This window comes from Pleurodeles waltl, chromosome 4_2 (assembly GCF_031143425.1).
Source record: "Pleurodeles waltl isolate 20211129_DDA chromosome 4_2, aPleWal1.hap1.20221129, whole genome shotgun sequence".
Taxonomy (NCBI): domain Eukaryota; kingdom Metazoa; phylum Chordata; class Amphibia; order Caudata; family Salamandridae; genus Pleurodeles; species Pleurodeles waltl.
The window spans coordinates 287,124,682-287,142,392 of record NC_090443.1 but is presented as its reverse complement, the minus strand read 5'-3'; the positions used below and the strand labels follow the sequence as shown (position 1 = coordinate 287,142,392).

Sequence of the window (17,711 nt, the reverse complement as noted above, 5' to 3'; positions counted from 1 at the left end):
AGGGGTATCCTCCCAGAGCCTTTGGAAGTGCTTTGAAGGGCACAGATGGTGGCCACCTTGCATAATCGAGTATACACCATTCCAGGGACCCCCAGTCCCTGCTCTGGCACGAAACTGGACAAAGGAAAGGGGAGTGACCACTCCCCTGTCCATCACCACCCCAGGGGTGGTGCATAGAGCTCCTCTAGAGTGTCCCTGGGTTCTGCCATCTTGTTTTCAGGATGGCCAGGGAACTCTGGGAGCATCTGAGTGGCCAGTGCCATCAGGTGATGTCAGAGACCCCTCCTGATAGGTGCTTACCTGGTTAGGTGGCCAGTCCCCCTCTCAGGGCTACTTAGGGTCTCTACTCTGAGTGTTTCCTCAGATTTGGATTGCAGGACTCCAGCAGGACTCCTCTGCATCCTTTGCCTTAGCTTCTATGGTCGGATCAACCGCAGAACTGCTCCAGGAACTCTACAACTTGCAACAAAGTATCCAAGGCAACTACTGCAACTCTGTAACTTCAGTTCCTGCCAGCAACTGCAACAGTTTCCAGGTCGTGCACGCTCTGAGGACTGGCAGAGTCACTTCCCTGCTTCAGCAGGCACCTCACTGCATCGACGACCGGTACTCTGGGTCCTCTCTCTTGATGACAAGCGTGGATCTTGGAACACAGGTGGTGAACCAAGGTGATCCTGACTGTCCAAAGGTCCAACTGTCCAAATTGGTGGAGGTAAGAGCTTGCCTCCCCGTGCCAGACAGTACCCCTATGCATTGCGTATTTTGCAGCTCCTAGGGCTTCTGTGCACTTCTCCAAGGAATCCTTTGTGCATAGCCTAGCCCAGGGCCCCAGCACTCTATCCTGCGACGTTCAGCTCCCTGAGTTGTTCTCCGGCGGACTGGGATCCCCTTGTGTAGTGCTGCGACGACTGCAATTTGCAACTCCTTTGTCCCTGTGTCCTGGGACTCCTGTGGGTGCTGCCTGGTCTTCTGAGGGCTCTTTGAAGTGCAGAGAGACCCCTGTCTCCTCGGTCTGAGTTGAGACCCCCAGGTCCCTCCTGGGCCCAGGTAGCGTCTTTTCCAGTGAAAAGTGTCTTTTGCGTGAGCCAAGGCTTGTTGGTGGAATCCATTGACGAAAACCAGCCTGCATACATCTACTTGACGTGGGACATATCTTGCACCAAGCAGGAACCCACAGCTGTCTTCTTTGGCAGGGGCTCCTATTACTCCTGGACTCCTTAGCGACTCTTGGACTTGGTCTCCTCTCTCCGCAGGTCTTCAGGTCCAGGAATCCATCATTGGTGTCTTGCAGTCTTTCTTGTTTTTTGCATTATCCTTTATCACGACTTCTGGTGTGTTCTGAGGAAACTTGCTGTACTTTAGTCCTGTTTTCCTGGGCTCTGGGATGGGGTACTTTACTTACCTTTGGTGTTTTCTTACACCCCCAGTGCCCCTCTACACACTACTGTTGCCAGTGTGGGAAACTGACATTCGCAGTCCACTATTTTAGTATATGGTTTGCATTCCCCCATGCCCATTGTAACCTATGGTGATTTTCACTAGTTGCACTATTTTATGACTGTTTACTTACCTGATTTTGGTTACTAGTGTATATTTTGTGTATATTACTTACCTCCTAAGGGATTATAGCCTCTAAAATATTTTTGGCCTTGTGTCACTAAAACAAAGTAACATTATTTTTGGCAACACTGGGCCAGATGTATGAAAGCGTTTTGCATTCGCAAACGGTGCGAATGCCGTTTGCGAATGCAAGAAGCCATTTCAGAATGTATTAAAGGCATTCTGAAAGCAATTTTAAGGAATCGCTAAAATAGCGATTCCTTAAAATTGCGACTCTCTAAATAAGAAATCGCAAATAATGAGGATTCCTTATTTGCGATTTCTAAAGCACATGTAAGAAGCAATTCCTAAATGCGAATTGGGCATTTAGGAATCGCTATTTACCACCAGGTTGAACCTGGTGGTAACCATGTGCAAATTTTAAAAATGCATTTAAAATGTACATGTAAAGCACATGTCCTTTTGGCATGTGTGCACCTTACATGTTGTAAAAAATTATTTTGGGGTGGTGCAGAGGGGGCCTTAGGCCCCCAGCACCCTGGGGTTTTGCATTTCCAAAATTGCGATTTCCAGTTAAGAAATGGCAATTTTGGAAATGCAAAAAATTTGCAGATATGGGCCAGGTGCGAATGGAGCCGGTATCGCAATTTGCGATTCGGTAATAGCCTTTGCGATTTTTAAGAAATCGCTACTACCGAATCGCAAATGTTATACATTCCATTTTGCGAATCAGAAATAGCGATTTCTTAAAAATCGCTATTTCCGACTCGCAAAAGGCCTTCTTGATACATCAGGCCCACTAAGTATTGTCTTTCTTGTGTGTAAGTACTGTGTGACTACAGTGGTATTGCAAGAGCTTTCCATGTCTCCTAGTTCAGCCTTGGCTGCTCTGCCTACAACTACCTCTAGACAGCCTGGCTTCTAGACACTGACTATATTGCACTAATAAGGGAAAACTGGACCTGGTATAAGGTACACACTACAAACCAGGCCAGCCTCCTACAGGGAGTTAGCTGGTCGGCCAGCTCTGTGAGTGTGGTCTAATATAAAGTCCTGGGGTGTGAGTTCTGGTACCACATGGTGGAAGAACCCATGGACATATTCTTCCAGATTCCCAGTGTCTGTTTGTAGGGGGACCCCTTTGATTCTAATGTTGGACCACCTTGATCGGTTTTCAAGGTCTTCTAATTGGAAACGCAGTTCAGCGTTCTTGTCTTGCAGTTCCAGTAGCTCACCTTGGTAGGAGTCCAATTCTTCTTCATAAGCGTCACCAGATTGCTCAAGAGCATCCACCATCAGGCCCAGGTCTCCCACATCTTTAATGTCAGTCACCATGTCCTGTTTAAGGGCCGCTTGTCAGCGCGCAGTGTACCAAAAAGAGACTCTAAAAAGGCCTCCGTGGTGGGAGCGTCCTTGCCTCTCTGGACAGTGGAAATGTCATCAGATTGCGAAAGAAGCTGTGGGGATGTGTCTTCAGTGGGGGCCATTTTCTTGTTGGTAGGCTACTTAAAGAGGTCCTGGATGGAACTGTGTTTTTTGTGCAAACATAGTGCTGCCATAGACGTTCCAGCCGGTTGTGGGGGGTTGGCACACTGCAGTTTGGGGAAAGACTCTCAGGTCCAAAAGATGTGGTCAGCCCAGAACGGGGTGCTTACATATGCAATTGTGCGGCCCTTTGGAGCGTTAGTTGTGACTGCTGGAGGCAAATGCTCCAGGGTTAGGCTTGATTTAGAGGGGGAGACCGATGGCTGGTTGAGGGTAAAGACCGTGGAGGGAGGTTCACTATTCAGTGTACTTCAAGCATATTCCCCGGATCACCTCCATAAGTGTACACGGAATAAGCATGGCAAATATCCAGTAAATCGATGGCTCAGACCACAGTGGGTCGCAGTGGGTGGACAGCAGTCACTAAGGGGTTAACTGGACCAGATCAAAACGAGGCCAGAGTGCTGCAGTACTGCCAGGTAAGCCTGGCAATGTCTTTCTGTCAATGGGGGTGCAGGGTGGGTTGATGCTGGTGCATGGTCATTGCTCAGTGCTGGGAGAGTTCGGGCAGTGGGAGTGTTCATGTCCTGGGTCGGTGGTGTGCTTCTCTGTTGGTGAGGTCTAGCACTGTCCACTCCTCTGTTCAGCACAAGGCGGCCGCCATCTTGTATGCGCTTACTCCAGGGCCCAGATCAGGCCAGCCTGCGGATCTGGCGATTGTGTAGCTGATGTGCATAAACAGGGGTACCCCCAGTGTCTGGGCATCCTCCCGGCCTGGAAGGGATTCAGGCAGGGTTCAGGTCACCTCGCTTCAGCCTGTCCTGATGGTGAGAGCTGCATAGCTCTGCAGTTGTGCTCCCATCCTAGCGCCATCTTGGACATGCTCCCCCCCATGATCAAGTTTTTTAACAACGTTTTTTACAATGAAGGCATACCCCAGATCATTGTAACTGAAGGAATTTCTGAGTAGTCTTTCTATAACACATCTTCAAATGCTCTGTACTGTCCTAGAGTGAATGGTTTAGTTGAGCGAATTAACAGATTTATTAGGGAATGTATTCAGCTCAATGCAGCCATCGGTACCAATCTTAGAAAGGCTTTAGATAAGATGATATGGTCATATCATAATATGCTTCATTCTGTCACAGGTATTTCTCCTTTTCTTTCCTTAAGAGGAAGGAATCCAGGATCCAAATTAGTTCCCCAGTGGTTAACTAAAACTTCTACAGCTGAAGTAAATAGAGAGACAGAGTTATGGAAACTGTTAGAAATGGTGTCTCTGGTTGGCAGTAAGAATGCCCTCTGTCCAAGCAAGGCCCTCATTCTTGTCAGGGTAAGGGCGATACACACTTAAGTTAACAACTGCTTACCCCTTGGTAGCTTGGCACAAGCAGTCAGGCTTATCTCAAAGGCAATGTTTAAAGTATTTGTACTAAAACACACAGTAGTGCAGTGAAAACACTACAAAATCGACACAACACCTGTTTAAAAAAATAGCCAATATTTATCTAAATCAAACAAGACCAAAACGACAAAAATCCAACATACCCAAGTGAAGTTAGGATTTTTTTTTAAAAAAGAGTCTTACTCCATAGAAAACAATGGATGCCTTGATGTTACACAAAGTACCTGGTTTGCATCAAAAGTCAGCGATGCATCGATTCCTTACTCGCAAGTGAGGCTGTGCATCGTTTCTTCTCCAGTCGGGTAGGCGATGCATTGTTTTTCTACCCAGCAGGAGAGCGATGCGTCGATTTCCAGATGGGCACCTCGGATCCGGGCAGGTTCACATTGATTTTGATGCCTAGCGATCATGCGTGCAAAATCTAGCCGCACAGTGAGCAACCACGCTGCGTGGGGCTTGTGTCGATTTCAGTAGTCGCAACCGGATGTTGCATCGTTTCTCCAGCCACGTTGCAGGTAAATTGACGATTTCCCAGCCGCGATGAAGGTAGTACATTGATTTCTCAGCATCAATGCCGGTGGCGTGTCATTTTTACAGCCGTTTTGCAATTGGTGTGTCAAATTTTCCTCCCATGGTTCTTGTGTGTGGATTTCTACCTTGGCTCCACCAGCTTCACCTTTCAGGTCCCAGGGACTGAAGTGGGCACCACTTGGCAAGGTACGAGTCTCAGCAGAGAGCCCTGGTGCTGGCCAGTGAAGTCTTTGATGGCCCTGAGACTTCAAAACAGGAGGCAAGGCTTTGAAGACACTTCACAAGCAAGAATATACCACAAAGTCCAGTCTTTGTCCTCTTTCAGGCAGAAGCAGCAACTGTAGGTCAACCCAGCAAAGCACAGTCACAGGCAAAGGGACAGTACTCCTACTCCAGTTCTTCAGCTCTTCTCCTTGGCAGAGGTTTCTCTTGGTTTCAGAAGTAATCTAAAAATCTGAGATTTTGGGTCCACTACTTATACCCCTTTCTGCCTTTGAAGTAGGCAAACTTCAAAGGAAAGCCTATGTTGTTCACAAGATCCTGCCTTGTCCAAGACTGGCCCCAAACCCACACCAGGGTGTTGGAGACTGCATTGTGTGAGGGTAGGCACAGCCCATTCGGGTGTAAGTGTAAGCTCCTCCCTCCACTGTAGTCCAGATGAGCTATCAGGAAATGCAGGCTACACCCCAGCTCCCTTTGTGTCACTGTCTAGTGAATATTCAAAAACAGCCAAACTGTCAGTCTGACCCAGAAAGTGAATACAGAAGCAGACAGAGTCACAGAATGGTTTAAGCAAGAAAATACCCACTTTCTAAAAGTGGCATTTCCAAACTGACAATCTAAAAACCAACTTTACCAAAATATGTATTTTTAAATTGTGAGTTTAAAGACCCCAAACTCCACATCTCTGTCTCCTCCCAATGGGAAACTGCACGTAAATATATTTAAAGGCAGCCCCATGTTAACCTATGAGGGAGATAGGCCATGCACCAATGAAAAACGAATTTTGCAGTATTTCACTGTCAGGACATGAAAAACACATCAGCACATGTCCTACCTTTAACATACACTGCACCCTGCCCATTGGGCTACCTAGGGCCTACCTTAGGAGTGCCTTACATGTATAGGGAAGGTTTGGGCCTGGCAAGTGAGTGCACTTGTCAGGTCAAATTGTCAGTTTAACACTGCACACACAGACACTGCAGTGGTAGGTCTTGGCCATGTTTACAGGGCTAGCCATGTGGGTGGCACAATCAGTGCTCCAGGCCCACTGGTAGCATTTGATTTAGATGCTCTGGGCACCTCTAGTGCACTTTACTAGGAACTTACTAGTAAATCAAATATGCTAATCATGGATAAACCAATCACCAGTACAATTTAGACAGAGAGCATATGCACTTTACCACTGGTTAGCAGTAGTAAAGTGCCCAGAGTCCTAAAGCCAACAAAAACTAGTCAGAAAACATGGGAGGCAGGAGGCAACAAGTTAAGGGATGACAGTGTAAAAAGGACCAGGTCCAACACTTACCAACAGAAATACATGGATAGCTATAACAACAGAGTGGGACATAATCCAGTGAGCTGGAAGGAAGGAGATGTTGTGAGAGTAAAATTGCCTAGATCTATTCGAACTAGTTTTTCAAAATTTTCTTCTACCAGAAAAAATTGTAAAGTAATGAGAAATGTTGTTCTATTAAACAACAATCAAATCCGGTACATGGACAAAATTGTAAAAGATAGCAATTTAAAAACAGGAAATGCGAAAGAACAGTTTTGCGAAAACGGTATAAGAAACCTTTATGGCACAAGGACTGTGTAATGGATTAGCTGTGTAAATTTGTGTCTCTGTGTCATATATAGCCACATTTTAGTTATGTTACTAATTTATTTTTCATTTTCTTTCTCTTAGGAAGGAGATGTGTTGTATTTAGGATATATTCACAATACAAGAATATAACTAAAGTATTATTAAAATAACATGAAGACAAAATGTGACCCTGGGGTGGCATTGTTGGGTTGCAGACAAGTCAGCTACTGGGAGATATCGCCCACTGATTTGGCAATGTCCGAGAGCACCAAGGCTTACAATAGTTATGTGGCGGGAGAGGGGGTGTGCCTTCCTTTATTTAACTCTAGTATATGAGATTGTGTAATAGCCTACCTATTCAACAGCTTGCGGCCAATGTAAGGAGAAAGCATCTGAAGTTCGATGCTATTTGGAAGCCACCCCTAGAATACATGTCGTTGGGATGCCTTTTCAACGAGCAGTAGACTCTGTGAGGTTTTGGTGTGATACTGGTTTCCTCAGTATCCGGACAGTGTAGGCCTATATTTATGGTAGGGTGTCTGAAGAGACTGGTTGATCTCTGAAGGCCTTGTTCAAAACATTTTTTGTCCTGCGCTGCACTTCAGGAGGGGGTAAAAAGTGGTTAATTTAATTCAGGTGCTTCAATGGGGATATTTGAATTGTCCATTTGATGGTAGTGTTAAGGACACGATGAACTGGTTCCATCAAATACTGACCGCTTTTACTTATAAATATGTGCTGGTTAAAGTTTTAAAATATGGGGGTGCCAGAGAGCCACGCACAAAGATGGATTCCTAATTGTTGTGCTTTCCCAGCCTAACAAGAAAAGCTGCTTATATTGGATCTCAACGTAAATTGGCCATCCACAACATATGCCTTTGATCTTAGACAACCTGGGGAAGATTTTGTGCGGTGTGCCAGACAAACTGCACTAAAATCATCCCTGAGTCCTGTCTAAACCCTTTGTTGTTTTAAAGATTTTGGGGGCCCTGGGCAAGACATATATATTTGGAGGCCCCGGTACTGAACAAAGTTGAATTGTATTGCCCATTTCCTGCTAATTTAATCCAGCATGATGTCATGCACTAAATTATATGTTAAACTTCAACAGGGGCACACAAAAACATTTTGAATATGTCTTGCTCAGGACCTCAAAAATTGTTAAAATCACACAGAAGAAAGACAGAGTCAGAGCCAGAGGTAGTCACAGAGCGACAAAAGTTTAGATAAAGAATTAGAATAGACAGAGGCCAAACAGAGTGAATATTCACTTTCCCATGGGGCCCCTTGGAAGGTTGGGCCCTGGGAAGTTGCACACTTTGCCCATGCCTTAAAACATCTCTGTCTAAACCACTGCATGAGCACCTCAATGGGCGGCTCTAGGGCACTGTGAATGATTGCTGCTTGTCAGGGGCCCTGTGACACCATTGGGTGTGGGATTGCCCGCCTGGATTATGATACTGATGTGGACATTGCCGCTGCCCGGGGGCTTTGCAAAGGGACAAATAGACTGATATATTGGCATTTGGAGGATTTGACTGCTAAGGGGATCAATGGTCAGCGGTTCTGAGATTGGAAGCTTTGAGATTTCCTGATTCAAAACCATGCTGAGGACCCTGGTTTAGTGGTGAGTTGGGTACCCAAGTAGTAGAACAAAGCAGCATACGCTGCCTGGCATTATTGTCAGTACATTAGATATATATGGCCACTACGGTTTAATCTGGCATGACAACGACAGAAGTGTAACTGATAGGGACCAGAGTACGATTTGTAAAACAGTTTGCCCGTGCTTAACTTTTGCCAGTGTTTGATGGTGCTTGGCAGTGACACATATTTTTAACACTGGTACTTATTTATGGCAGTAAACCACATGGTGGACCTCTCAGTCTTTTTTTAGCACATCATGAGTGGTTAAGAAGGCAATCTATTAAAACTGATAAAACATCAAATTACAGGCCATCCCTACAGATTGGGTGACCCACAGTAGCCCAAAAAGTCACTCTTGTTTAAGCGTGATGGTTAGTAGGTAATGCTGACACTGCTGTTTGGCAGCAGTGGTAGGATCTGTGAATGGTGTTGGCTGCAGTGGAATACCTTGGGCCCTGGCACTTATATTTTTTACAAATTAAGCACTATGGTAAGTTCACTGTCTTGTGAGGTGTGCTGCATTCAAGGCAGATTCCCAGAGGAATTCAGATGCATCATTTTAAAATGGGTAAAGCCCACCAGAAGTAGGCAAAAATACTATTTGAAAAAAAAGCAAGGTGCCGAACAAGTGGAGGAACAATCAAGATCTCGTCCAGACCCGCCTGACTCAGAGGTTGCTGTGTTGCTTAAGGAAATTAAGGAACGTTTACATACTTGAAACTAGATCACCTCACTCTGTGGAAGAACCACTTTAAAGAGAGACCAGACAAGCATGATACAGGGTTGATGGAAGAGTAGGCAAGACTAACAGTGTGAAGGCCGAGGACTCTGCACACAAATTGGCTACTCTATTTAAAGAACTCAAACAGATAAATCTTCAAAATGATAATCTTGAAGGCAGATCGCACCACAATAATATAAGACTCATAGGAATGGTGGAATCTGAGCAAATATCCAGCATGGAGACATTTGTGGAGGCAGTGTTGACTGCCCTTTTTGTCAAAGAGGCCTTTTCATCAAATTACATAGCCAAGATGGCACATAGAGATGAGGCTCCAAAACCTCGCCCTGGTCAGAGTCCCAGAATGATAATAGCTCGGCTGCTTAACTATAGGACAGAGATACTTTCTTGCAACTTCATATAACCAAAATGGATCTTCAGTTTAGTGGATTACTGGTGGCCTTCTATCCAGGCTTCACCCCCCTGGTGAAGGAAACTAGAAGAACAATTTTGGAAGTGAAGAGGCAACTGCGTAACTGCTCCATCAAGATCTCCATGTTATTCTCTGCCAAATTGCGAGTTAAGTTTAACTGCAAGGTTTTGTTCTTTACCTATCTGGAGGCCATGATAGAAATTCTGGATTCACAAGCAAAAATAGTGGGAGGGCCAGGGTCAGGCAACTGTAGTCCAGGATTGAATTGTCACAGTCAAAGATAATGTGGCAGTCAGATAAGTCATATGTCATGACGTTGTATGGTCTGGTAGATATTTGTAAGGTGCTACATCCCACAAAGGCAGACCATACCATCTGTTCGTCAGCCCACAATGCTATTTCCCGAATGTACTATTTTATGATGTCACAAAGTGTGACACTGTTAGTGCTAGGGACACAGATATTACCTAGAATCCTGTCTGACCATTCCTTGGTTGAGTTGAGATTGGCCACTTCTACAAGCTTGACCCAGACTAGAAAATTGAAGCTGGGGGAGAACGAGTTACATGACCCAATGTTTAAAGCAGAAATCAGCATAGACATTACAGAATACTTTTAACACAATGAGGGATCAGTCACGGAGAATGGTACACTTTGGGAAGCCTTTAAGGCATACATACCAGTGATGTGTATCTGAAAAGGGTCAGAAACGCTTACATCCTTAAGAACCAGGCTAGACATGCTAGAAAATATATTAAGAGGATAGGAAAAGAATACGAACCTGTAAAAATCCTGGTGCTGTGCTGGGATTGCAGGGAATGTTGAAATATGTTGAGGAGAAGAACGAGAAGTGCTGTACTTGAGAAAGCATGCTAGAGTCAGGGTGTTCGGGGAGGCTGGCGTATGGGGAAATCGCTGGCCTGGGTGTTGAGAGCTACACAAGGTAATGAGCCAATATTGGTAATGCAAAATAAAGAGGGTGTAGTCATGACATCAACAGAGAGCATCCTAAATGCATTGTTTTGCCTTTTACGTGTATTAATCCTTATATTTCTCCCAGGCACAATACTTAATTAAGGAGATATCTCCATATCACATACTCTGCCTTTGGTTTGGTGGAAGGTGAGATTAGAGACTTCCTTGACGCTTCTGTTACAAAGGTAGATAATAGATTAGGAATAGTGGCTCTTGATGACGGGAAGGTCCCCCGAAACGCTGGTATTCTAGTGGAATTATACAAGGAATTCTTTGATGTACTAACACCCAACTGCTGGAAGTGTATAGTGAAACTATAAAGAAAGGGATATAACCCCCGTCAATGCTGGAAGCGGTGATTTCAGTACTGCCGAAACCGGGACGTGCCTCTCCCTACTCAGTGTCCTCTTATCAGCCACTGTCGCTGCCGAACGTAGACAGCAAGCAACATTGTCACCAAAATCATTGCTCAGGGGTTGAAACCTCTGATGCAGAGACTGATCCTATTGGTCAGGCAGGATTCATCTCTCCGGGATCGACAGCTCTAAATTTGTTCCGCGGCGGGAGGGCTGGCAGTCCGACACATCCAAATATACTTTTACGTTGCTACTTAATTTCTTAGCAGAACGGCGCTGCTTTTAAAGTGACATTCCGAGGTGCCTCACTGACTACACACTAGTGAATGGTCTGCATTGGTGGTCATCTAGTAAGGGAAAAGGTCGAGACTTGAAAATCTTTACATCTCCCCTCTTACAAGAACAACGCTGGGATAAAGTAGGAATCACAAAGCAACGCATTACTTACCCATCTTCACTTACCTCTATAGGATCGAGCACTGAGGTTATTCCGGCTGTTAGAGAGAGGGGGTCCATGGCTGTGGTGGCATAGAGGATGCATAACTTTTGGAGATCTCTAAACACAGGGGGTGATTAGACCATTTCTTAAGTAAAAAACTGAATTTAATCTCACTGAGATTCTGGTATTGCTAAATGCAAGACTTGGCTAGTAACCCCCTAATCAAGAGATCTTACCTCTTTTAGGAAATGATTAACATTGGGAAATAGAGATAACGTTGTTTCTGATTTCACAACTTTTTGCTCATGGGGGATGGCGTAGGAAGGCAATTTGCACAAACACACTGGGAGAGTGACCAGGGTAAATGGAAAATAAGCCAATAGCAATAGAAATGTTGATGTTAGCCCTGGCCACATTTTCAGTCATGCTGGGACCATGTTCAGTTCTTCGCCACTGATTTTAAACAACTAACCTGTCCAGTGGATTTCAGAGCAAACATTGGGCGTAACTCCTACCACTAGCAAAGCATATTTTGTTATTTGGAATGTTTTTATAAAATCATAAAACAATGGTTAGAAAATAGTTCCTTAGATTTTCTTGTTGTCTTGAGTTTGTATTACTTCTTTTCTTATGAAAAATGCACTACAAAAGGTGTTTTTGCTTCTCACGTGTGTATGGAAATAATGCAGTGGTTATGGATTCTGTAAGAAAACCAGTGCTAGAAAATTAGATTTGAAAACAGGTAACAGCTTCTTCTTCTATCAAGCTGACTGTCCGTTAGTATTCCATCCATGTTAATTCTGGACATATGATGATAAGAGAATGTTTTCATCTTGTGCAGTAATACTATTTCTGATCAAAAAGACAAGCAAAAGGAAAGTGATCAGTGTCCCCGTTGTACATTCCAATTTTTACAAACCTTAGTCAGTGTGCACCCTGCTAGTGCCCCCCCAAAGCCAGGGTGATATTGGTCAGCTATCAGACAAGTGCGACAGATTTCTGATCAGCTTTGAACTAGCCTTCCTAAATTGCCATACGTTATGGGCTGTTGGTAAATTCCCATGTGCCAAGGCCTAGAGCTTATTGAAATGGAAAGGTTGGCCAGTCAGAGGGTCTTAATGTATCTTTCTGTGTTTCTTACCGGTACAGGGATGGCGCTGTGGTTCTGGATCTTTTGCGTTGGGACAAGTTCACTGGCCTTGGAGAACGGGCTGCTGCGAACACCTCCCATGGGTTGGCTAGCTTGGGAGCGCTTCCGTTGCAACGTTGACTGCAAGAATGACCCAACCAACTGCATCAGGTACTCAGCTTCCATTATTCCAGTGAATGTCTAACGAATTTAATGATGATGCAGCAGTGAATTAATACAAGATTGTTTTGCTAGACGTTGGGGAGAGGGAAGAAGAATGATGATGGGATTACTTATAATGAGCGGGGAGGTTAGCTTGAGTTTGGATGGGGTGACATGATGCAGTCAGAGATTGATCTAGTCTTCTCCTATACTGGCAGCGAGGAGCTCTTCCTGGACATGGCTGACCGTCTAGTGGCAGATGGATGGCGAGAACTGGGCTACATTTATGTAAACATCGATGACTGCTGGATGGCCCCTCAACGGGATGAGCAGGGTCGTGTTACACCTGACCCTGACCGTTTCCCAGGCGGCATCAAGGCCCTAGCTGACTATGTAAGTAGGTATATTGGGATAGTGCATTGGGCAAAATTGAGCTGGGTTAATTATGTTTGTGTTTGAGTCTTTTAAATACTAAAGTCTAAAAGGAGTGGGGAAAAAGAGGGAGCAACCAAGGTAATTTTCCTCATTGGATCTTCATTTATAATCATAAGCATTAAATAGTTCTGCTCATATTTAGCCTTCTGGAGCATGTTTGAAAAAGGATAATGTAAGAAATCAGCTATGGAAAGAAAGGCCACAGTCTTGTGGGCCATGACATATCTGAGCCTCTACAAGGCCCAGACAATCAGACACGTAATTGGTAAACTGTTTTTTGTGAGAAATCCCAGCGTACCATGGGTAGCGTGCCCTTTTTTTCAAGAAACAGATGTGCTATGTGATCTCCTAAATTAACCAAAATAACAACACTGCTAAAGAATTAAAAAAACTTTCAAGGTAAACTCCATTTTAGTTAAAACATACACAGTCTTTAAGTGAAATGTTGCAAGAGTCAAGGGCCCCTAACATAGGGATTAAAAGCTACAGCAAAACGGAATTGTGTTTACCTTGTATAAAATATTTCTCTTCAACCACTTTGGCCTAATGGCCCCGCTGAATTATTTTTTGAAATAGTGCCCTCAAATAGCATTGAGGAAGAAAATGATTTTAGGCACATGTATCCAATAACTCTTATATTCTACTTGTTTTCAGGAGAATTATATAATTTCCGAGGAAAAAGGTACTTTAATAACACATATCTTGATCTTTAGGACTGTTCTGTCAGAAACTATTCTAAGCTTTCCAGTGCCAGAAGGCTCTCCACATCTCCAGTACGGGTCCCCACCAAAATGCTTACTTCCAACATGTTCTCTGGGCGTCACTGTAACAACACCAGCTTCTTCTGCCCACAGGATACTATGCACTCTCCGGCCACAGCAGAAAGGTTTCACAGTGGCAGCCAGGAAAATATTCAGTGTTATCTGGTCCACTGGTTTTCTACTAGGCAAGCAAATGCTTCCTCTGTTCCAGGACCTTCTTTACTTGAGCCACAGGAGAGATAATAATGGCAGGGCCTGGTCCACTGTCATTCTTGAGGTTATACCTGAACCTCGTTCCAGTAACCCTGAAGTAGTTTTCTGCAACCACAGATACACGCAATTGCTGAAGAACGTTATCACCACAAGCAAGCAGAGACATATATATTGCTTTGATACAAGTGTTTTAAGAGTATTTAATGGATAAACTTGAAAGAAATTCTCACCCAACAAGCTCACATTTATACCAGCCTTCAGATGGAGTTTGGCACCAGAAATCTATTTCGGTTTACCAAAATGTATACAAATGAATACTGCATGAACGTTTCACAAGAGCTGTCCTAGAGGGCATAGAAAATATTTTTCCTTCTAATACAGGCCTATTGTGTAGCCTTCCTTTGAAGTAGCCTTTGCTGGCTGTAAGAAGTGTGAATGGCAGGAGGGCAGCCAGGGAGGTGAATGCCTTTCCTCCAGTACTACTGCACAACTTAGGCAAGCTATACTTAATGTTTCCAAACTGGATGAATCACCAAAGGTAATGGAAACCTAATGACACCAGTGTTCATTTCCTGTTGGATTGCCTACAATATGCAGATTTGATTTTGAGACCACTTTTATAACAAATGCTACCAAATCAAGTTGTTAATCTGTGTCATGCATTAACCACATGCCCTTCAGCCTGACGGAAAGCATGCACTTCTAAAAGCACATTTTTGCATTTTAAGTTACACTTAATTTTAATTGAGTTTTCTTACAAAAAGTATGCCTACATTTATCATAAGACTAGTTCACAGAACATCGTCCTCTTTATCATGGGATTCTCTCTGAATCCGTAAAGAATTGAACATGTCCCATTGTTCAGGATCGCTGGAGAACTTTATACTGCAAAACAGTACCCCTGAGACCATGGGGAGTTGAAAGATAAGCATCTTCACAAATGACCAAACCCCACTAGCTTTAGTTGTTATACCTACTCATGGTGGGATATTTCTAACAGATGTTATATGAGTCTTTTGCCTGCTGCACATTATTTTATTTCATATTTAAGAATGTATTTTTTAACATTTACAGTATGCCTTAAGTATACATCTTTATTGCTAAACAAGTTATCTTTATCAGAAAACAGTCGATTCCCCATCATAGTCTCACTTTTCATCTTGGTCTGTTTTTTGTTATTACTTAAATGAATCATTGTATTTCATGATCAAAATACCACAATCATCTATCCACAGGCCCCAGAGGAAACATTTCCTTTCATTTATCATACTTTAGACATCGCCTTGGTTGGTAGGGCTCGGAAGCTGCATTTCAGCTGCATCGTGTTATTCATAGAATCCTTTATCAGGACCACCTATGGATGTAACTCAGCTAAATAAATGTTAGTTTTATTTATGTTGTATTGTCTATACAAAAATCTAAATATATACACAATCCATTATTTACACCTATAATTTGTGATATCTATATACATACACATGCTTTACTTATCTTCCTTTCAGTCACATCCATATCTATACCTTGCAGCACTTTAAATTTAACATGTGTGCATATTTTTATATAGAATTAATACATATCTACAAGCAAACCATGGCCTTATGCCGTTCACAATTTGTAATTATGGATAGGGTTATAAAAAATGAGAAACCCCAACTGAAATAAGATTAGGATACTTAGATTGAAACTCAACTCATGTCCACGTCTATCAAATAATCAGTGTTTATACCTGACTCGCATTCCACCAGTAAGTCTTTTGGGGACTATCACTTCACTGAGTTTAATCAAACTGCTTCCTTACGTGGAATTAAGTTCAAACTATTCATCATTAAAGTCTACATCTGTCAGCACTGAAAATTCTTTTGAATAATTTAAAATGTGTAATGTTATTCATTGCTGATAGGAGAATAAAAAGTGGATACCTTCATGCAGCAGATGCTAACCAATAATCACCTAATGCGCATTAACGACTCAGTACTGGAATTCTTGAATGTCTTATGAGCCCTTTGAAAGGTAAGTTTAAACGTAGACCTCAGAGTGTTTCAGTGATTCGCCACAAGGTAACTTCAGTTGAAGAAGACAGAGGGCATGGGGAAGAAGATTTTCTGTCTGGGGAACCTTGCGTTTTGCTCCACTAGTGCAACTTGCTGTGTGGCCTGTTATTTCCACTTCTTGTAGGTCATAGCTCAAATGGCCATCTTGAATCTCCCTGATTATCCTTTGACCATTTTGCACACTTTGTGTGCGATGAACAGGATGCATTGAAACAAATCCTTTGGTCTCACTTGGACACAGTGATTCAGTGGCGCAGTCCATGAGTTCCTCCATCGTCATCCATCACCACACTTCGATGCCTTCCACCACGTTCTTGGAAATGTTCAGGCAAAAGTGATGGCAGGCCCTTCGACAGAGAACATTTGATCAGCAGGAATGATGATTTGACTCTGAAACGCTTCAAGCAGCGATAATTTGACCTGATTCTTGGTACTGGCTTCCCTTGCACGCCAGTTCTACCATCAGTACCACAAGTTCACGGGATGTACCCTTGTTCTGCTCTTTCATCTGTGCTTTATGCTATACAGCAACCCAAAAAGCTCTTTTGGAGCTACTGGGGTCTAGGCTTTTCCAGAGGCCAATGTGGGCAACAGCAGCAGTCTTCTGTCTCCCCTTCCTCCTTGGTTCCCTTCTGCAAAATCACTTTAATCCAGCCTGACAGGTGCATGTGCGGTCAATGGCATAGGCTGGTGTTTCTTCACTTTACATTTAGCATCCCATCACAGCAGATTGTTGGGCTGGGTTCTACTAAGTGTGACTCCCTGACCTGCCTTAAGGCCAGGAGTACACTCGACACGGCAGACAGCTCCACCAGCCTGCCTCCGTGACCCAAGACCCCGCCCATGCTGCTGTAGAAGGTCGAGGCCCTCCACCACCCGTTGGCACCCGCCTGCACCCCATTCCTGGTGCCTAGTGGTAGGCGTATCTTTCCGTTTACTGTATTTTGTAATCTGTTTATGCTTTCTGTTTTTCCCCGTACTGTTGTGCTGTTGTGCTGATTTTTGTGCTTTTCTGCCCGTTCTGCCTTATTTCTGCCTGGTTTAGTTTTTCCGGCTCTTGCCGGTTTCCCTCGTCCCTGCCGCTGCGTCCCCTGCAGCCCAGCCCCCTTGTGCTCCTATTTGCCACTCCCTCCCACCTCCCGCCTCACAGCTGCTCCTCCCTCCCACCTCCCCTTCTTAATGGCAGCCTCTGTGCGGTGCCAAGTGTGACCCCCTGACCTGCCTTAAGGCCAGGAGTAGACTCAACACGGCAGACAGCTCCACCAGCCTGCCTCCGTGACCCAAGACCCCGCCCTTGCTGCTGTAGAAGTTTGAGGCCCTCCACCACCCGCAGGCACCCTCCAGCGCCTCATCCCTGGTGCCTAGTGGTAGGCGTATCTTTCCGTTTACTGTATTTTGTAATCTGTATTTGCTTTCTGTTTTTCCCCGTACTGTTGTGCTGATTTTTGTGGTTTTCTGCCCGTTCTGACTTATTTCTGCCTGGTTTCGTTTTTCCAGTTGTTGCCGGTTTCCCTTGTCCCTGCTGCTGCATCCCCTGCGTCCCCGCCCCCCTCGCAACCCCATTTGCCACTCCCTCCCGCCTCCCAGCTGCTCCTCCCTCC

At 44.3% G+C, this 17,711-nt stretch overlaps 1 protein-coding gene across 4 annotated transcripts in view; it reads left to right on the top strand.

Moving 5' to 3' along the window:
- Positions 1–17,711, top strand: part of NAGA (alpha-N-acetylgalactosaminidase) — a 315,980-nt gene that overhangs the window by 19,368 nt on the left and 278,901 nt on the right. For all 4 annotated transcript variants that reach the window (XM_069231165.1, XM_069231167.1, XM_069231164.1 and 1 more), the window contains 2 exons: positions 12,509–12,659; positions 12,869–13,043. In XM_069231165.1, the coding sequence (XP_069087266.1) occupies positions 12,511–12,659; positions 12,869–13,043 (324 nt within the window). In that variant the 5' untranslated portion in view covers positions 12,509–12,510. The remainder of the gene's footprint in view (positions 1–12,508; positions 12,660–12,868; positions 13,044–17,711) is intronic.